We start from the raw sequence: 6,000 nt of genomic DNA, 5'->3' as shown, positions 1-6,000 counted from the left end.
AACATGGGATGGACCTTGTGCAAAAAATAAATGCTTAGTGAGTTATTCTAGGAGAAAAGACTATATTTTCTTATTAAATAGGCTATCATATTCTTTGCCTGTAAAAATCAGTTAAATATATGGCTGATAGAGCTATTCTCTTTCTAAAAGAGAGTATTAAGTCCTGCGTTTTAAATTAACCTGTTTTGGTCTCTTAAAATGTCCTCTTTTTAGGAGTTGGCAAGCAGAATCCATTGACAGTGGATGTAGTAATTGCACACAGACCAGTCCTCCTTACCCAGAGGCCTATTGTGTTGGTGCTGAATCCCGCCATGGACATATGTTTGCAAGTCAGGCAGATCAATATAGTTCTGGGAAGATTCAGCCTCCTTCTCTTAAGGTAAGTAGAGAAGTTCATATGACTTGCTTTGTAACTGCTCTTGCTTTGATTATTCTAATTAGGGAAAAAAATTCTTTAATATACCCCTATTCTATGAGGTGATATAGTTTATCTCCTTAAGGAAAATTTAGGAGCCAAAATAAAATTTCGGATGACCACTCTATAAGACAAAGTGGGTTCTCAGCATTACAGCATAAAATACATATAAAATTTTAATTATAGTGGGGGGGAAGGAATGATTCTATGTGGTCACACCAGGGATAAATAATACTGTATTACAAAGCTCTTTTTAAATTTGGGAGTGCTTTGCAAGGTAGAAGAATTTTATTTAAGGAAATTTTCCAGTGACAGAAGGGAAATTGATGGACTGGAAGAGGGAGATCATCCTGCTTTCTTGAAATAGAATATATAAATATTCAGAACAGGTCATGTTGAAGAATTTGTATGGCAAGAGATTGAAATTAAGTTTAATTCAATAAAAATGCCTTAAGATGTTAGCATAGACATTAGAAATACAAAAATGGAAAAATGGCCTTGTTCCTGCTCTTAAATAGCTTAGAGTTTAGTAAGGGGATGAGATGTGTCTATAAATGAATATGCTAGTTAGAAGGAGAAAAGGCAACAGAAGAAGTTGAGTAGATTGTCATGAAAGGTTGGTCTTTTCTATTTAAAGAAGTCAGAAAGTGTTTATCTTTACCATACGCCAGGCACTGTGCTAAGTGAAAGAAAAAGATTTGGTACTTGTCTTCAAGGAGCTCAAATTCCAGAGGGTGAGACAACATTCAAATAAATATGTACATACAAGAAATATAGAAACTAGATGGAAGATGCTCTGAGAGGGAAAGCAATAGTATCAAGGGATGGAATGGAATATGAGATGCCAATGGTAAGTGGAATTTGAGCTGAGTCTTGAAGGAATCCAGGAAAGCTAAGAATTGAAAGTTAGAAGGGAGAGCATTGGAAGTATGAGACATCATCAGTGAAAAGATATTAGAGTTAGTTTACAAAGTGTTGTATGTGAGGAACATCAATTATGTTAGTGTAATTGATATGTAAAATGTGTATTGGAGAGTCAAGTATGAAAAGTAGGAAGAGTTCAGGTTGTAAAGGGCTTTAAATGTCAAATAGAAGGTGGTTTTTGTTTTGTGTTTTTTTTTCCCATAATTATCCTAGATAATGGGGAGCAACTGGAGTTTATTGAGCAAGTCATGATCAAATATGGCCTTTAGGAAAATCACTTTGGCAACTGAATTGGTAGATATATTAGAGAGTAGAGAAACCGGAGGTAGGGAGATAAATCAGAAAATCATTTCTATAGTCAAGGCCATGATGATGAATACTTGAACAGGGGTAGTTGCTCTGTAAGTAGAAAAGAGGGAGCATATACAGGAGATATTATGAAAGTAAAAACAAGGTTTGTTAAGACATTAAATATTTGAGGTAAATACAAGTAGAGACAAAGATGACACTGAGGTTTTAAGATTGATTTTCACAGAGGATCATGGTATTGATTACATTAAAGGGGATATCTGAAAAAAGGAAAAGTTTGGGGAAAATATATAACGGAGTCTTTTTTGGAGCTACTGAGTTTGAGATGCTTATAAGGCATCTAATTTGAGATATATGCTATATCTGATTTCAGTGTGCAAAAGGTCTAGAGCAGTTTCAGTTGAATGATGATGTTGGAAGCTAGTTTGCTGGTCTTTTAAAATAATGCAAGGGGACTAGAGACTCATAGTCTCCACTAGATGGCATTCCTAAGGTGTTTAGCCACAAATGGAGAGGATGGATACAGCATAAGAGCTTGCAGGGAAGGTTGTGGATGTTTGTGGGTCAGGAGAGCCGTGTTTGTAGGCAGTAGGGAAGAAATCACATAAATGAGAGGATATTGAGGATTATAGAGTCATTAGTGATGATAGTGGGAACTACATACTAGAGAAAATAGGAGGGATTGGAAATAATGATGCCCGTAAAAGAATTTTCCTTAACAAGGAGAAGGAGATGTTGGTAGAGTACATTGTAGTGAAGTAAAGTAAGGAAGAAAGGAGAAGAGGGCCAGTGCCATATTTTTAGGTATGGGGTATGAGTCCAGATTCTTATCTGAGAGGGTCAAGTATACATAGCATTTATCTATTACTTAACTGTCAAACAGAGATTCAAGTAATAAACTAAATTATTTGTTCAGCATAAATAACTCTATAACATCAAGATCTGTTACTATTGTTCTTCCTTCCATATAAGTCAGGAAATGACAAACTCCTTTATAGCATGGCTATTTGAGTTTTTCTTTTCAAATGGAAAAAAAAAGGTATAAAATACTAAGTATGCTAATAATCTTAAAGCCAGACTACCTAAGTCTGGATGAGAAGAATAGATGTTTAAATTAGGTAAATTCTTTATAAACCAAGACTACATTTACAAATTCATTAATGAATATGCATTCATTAAATCCAAATCATTTTTAGCTTGAAAAATATTGAAATGAAAAGCTTGATTTTGTAGTTTAAAACTTCGTGGAGCTGAATTTCAAGTGATTGGTTTTTTTTTTGTTTTTTTTTTTTTTGTTTGTTTGTTTGTTTGTTTGTTTTGAGTTCTCATAGATTGGACCCTTTTTTTCCATTTTCATTGCCACTATCTTAGGCAAGGATCTTGTCTTCTCATACTTGTATCACTAGGCTAATCTTTTGACTAATCAACATCTAGATTCTATCTTTTGCAATTTATTCCACATTGCACTTAAAGTGTCATCTTTCTGAATCACTGCTTTCCATATTACTTCTGGTTAAGAATCTAGTTTAATTTCCTCTGAGATCATGTTCATACTTCTCAGACTTTCAAAGTGCTCTGCTTACTAGATTCACCAATCTATTTCTCTTCTTTGCTCACCAGGCCCCAATATGGACCCTTCTTTCTAATACAATCTCTTCCTACCTCTTCCTACCATTCTTCACACAATACTCTGTTCATTTCCCATGATTTTTCATGCTGATTTTTCCATTTGGAATACTCTGCATTTTTTTTCTTTGTTACTTTAACACTTCCCCACACTAATAAATAAAATAAAATAAAATTTGATTCATTTTTCCCGATTCTCTTTTCTTGACTACCTAATGATGAATTTCTTATGTATGATGCTTTTGCTATATGTATTACACACTTGATTTTATACCTTTGAACAACTCTAGTTTTTTTAATTGCAATTCTCTTGTGTTCTCAAGAAGATGAAAAAATTCTTTGAAAAAAGGGACCCCCATTCTACCTTTTTCCCCCATCATGTTCAATTGCTTTTGTTGAATGATTGCATCAGTTTTATTTCCTTATATCCTAGAAATACTAGTGAGCATAAATATAATTTACCTTGTAGGTTGATAAGGAGACCAATACAGAGGATCTCTTCCCAGAAGAAGTACCAGTTCTTCCAAAAGAGAGGACCAGCCGCAGGTCTCGTGGTTCTCCTTTTGTTCGGAGTAGTACAATTGTTAGGTCGCAGACTTTTTCGCCTGGAGCACGAAGTCAGTATGTTTGCAGAGTAAGTAAAATGTTAGTTTGAATATATTTGGAATACAGTACAATTCCAGTTCTCTATGCTAATGCAGTGAGGTAAAGGTATGTATTATCCCAAAGCATATTCTGAAATATTATTTTAGGATCCATTAATATGATACCTTTAAGCAACTGGATTTAACTTGCTAAATATGAAGAAGGAAATGAATTCTTCACTTTCACATTTATTTGTGAAAGTGAGATATTCTTCACTTGCCAGGAAAAGGAGATGGATCAAACTATGTTGTTAGGGACTGCTTTCTTGTACTGCCTTGTCTCTGCCCCACGTCCTCCCCTCACCATCCTCCCCCTCTTTCCACAGAAGTAATTTATGTACAATTACTGGAGCCTCTTGAGAAAGAGCTCTTTGTTTGTTTTATGTTTTAATGATTACTCTGGTTTAAGTTGTCATGTTGCTAAATGTTGCTTGAGAATTTGGGACCCTCCTCACATGGAAAATAAGGATGCAGAGTTAACTAATTTGGCACTATAACAGTTATGTATTTTTTCTGAGGGTAGAGACTAAAACCAAAGAGCATTAAATCTTGGAGTCTCTAAAAGAGGCATTATTTGTTTATTCTTTTAATACAGATTTTCTTCTGACTAGAAGAGCAGTAGCTTTGTAATATTTGATTTATTCTCCAAATAGTATTAAATCTCTTTTTTAGAAATTTAGAAAAATCTTTTTAGAAAAGTCATGCTAAACATAGGAAAGAACAACAAAATTACAATTAAGTTTATTGGTAAATATGGAAATGGTGCTTGTTAACATCATACATAATATATATGGTAGTTTGTATTTATAGGAATGAATTTTGTCAAATGAAACAGCCTGGAAATATTTGTAGGTGATTTATAGAACTACAGGAAGTATTTAAGTGATAATTGAAAACCTTTTAAAATAAGAAGGTTAATAAATGTGTATGACAGCAATAGCAAGATTATGTGATAATCAATTGTGATGGACTTGGTTCTTTTCAACAATGAGATAATTCAGACCAATTCTAATAGATTTGTGATGGAGAGAGTCATCTGTATCCAGAAAGTAGACTATAGGGATTGAATGTGGATCACAACAAAGTATTTTTGATTTTTTTTTTGTTATTGTTTTTTGCTTGCTTTTTTTTTCTTTTTTTGATGAGATTTTTCTTGTGCAGCATGATAAAAATAGAAATATGTATAGAGGTGTATACAGGATTACTTGCTGTCTAGATGAGGGGGTAGGGGAAAGGAGGGAGAATAATTTGGAACACAAGGTTTTACAAGTATTTTTGAAAATAAAAAGCTATTATTAAAAAAATTTAAAAGAAACGTGTATGAGAGATTAAGCAGAGTTTCAGGAAGTGTAAAAAAGTTAATTCAGAATAAACATCCAGAAGGCCTGTTGAATTCCTAACTACCTTTGTACTCCTTTACAGCTGTATCGCAGTGACAGTGACAGTTCAACCCTGCCAAGAAAGTCCCCCTTTGTCCGAAATACATTGGAACGACGTACTCTACGCTATAAGCAGGTATATCTCATATAGTACTCATATGATATCATTTATCTTTCTTGGTTTTTGCTTTAGTTTTTGTTTTGTTAAAAAAATTTTAGAGATAATATTGAGAAAACTCTCAACTCCCCTTGTGCTTATATGTGATGACTAAAAACCATCTAAGACCATTCCCTGGGTGTGTCTTTTCTGGAGGAGAAAAGATAGGAATAGGAAAACAAAATTGCTATCTTACTTTCAGATACATGAAATGTCTTGTGAAAGACATTTGTCTTGTGCCTTTTTCTGTGCATGTGAAAATTTTTACATATTTTCCCAATTACATGTAGAAACAATTTTTTAGCATTCTTTTTATAAATTTTGAATTCTAGATTTTCTGCTTCCCTTCTTTCCCCCTCTCCTTGAGAAGGCAAGAAATTTGATATATACATGGGCACTCTATGAGGAAGAACATCCTAGCAATTAAGACTTCATAGAAAGAAGAACAGACTGTCTTTTTTGAGACATAGAATCATAGTTTCAAAGCTGAAAGGACTTTAGAGTTCAACTTGTCCTATTTCCTTGTGTTATAGGTGAGGAAACTGA

General features: G+C 33.7%; 1 protein-coding gene across 6 annotated transcripts in view; it reads left to right on the top strand.

Annotated features, from left to right (window-relative positions):
* Positions 1 to 6,000, top strand: part of WWC3 (WWC family member 3) — a 176,752-nt gene that overhangs the window by 164,762 nt on the left and 5,990 nt on the right. For all 6 annotated transcript variants that reach the window (XM_074300025.1, XM_074300024.1, XM_074300023.1 and 3 more), the window contains exons 18-20: positions 214 to 379; positions 3,744 to 3,908; positions 5,341 to 5,433. In XM_074300025.1, the coding sequence (XP_074156126.1) occupies positions 214 to 379; positions 3,744 to 3,908; positions 5,341 to 5,433 (424 nt within the window). The remainder of the gene's footprint in view (positions 1 to 213; positions 380 to 3,743; positions 3,909 to 5,340; positions 5,434 to 6,000) is intronic.

Source organism: Sminthopsis crassicaudata, chromosome 3 (genome assembly GCF_048593235.1).
Source record: "Sminthopsis crassicaudata isolate SCR6 chromosome 3, ASM4859323v1, whole genome shotgun sequence".
NCBI classification, from domain to species: domain Eukaryota; kingdom Metazoa; phylum Chordata; class Mammalia; order Dasyuromorphia; family Dasyuridae; genus Sminthopsis; species Sminthopsis crassicaudata.
This window is presented reverse-complemented; position numbering and strand designations above follow the sequence as displayed.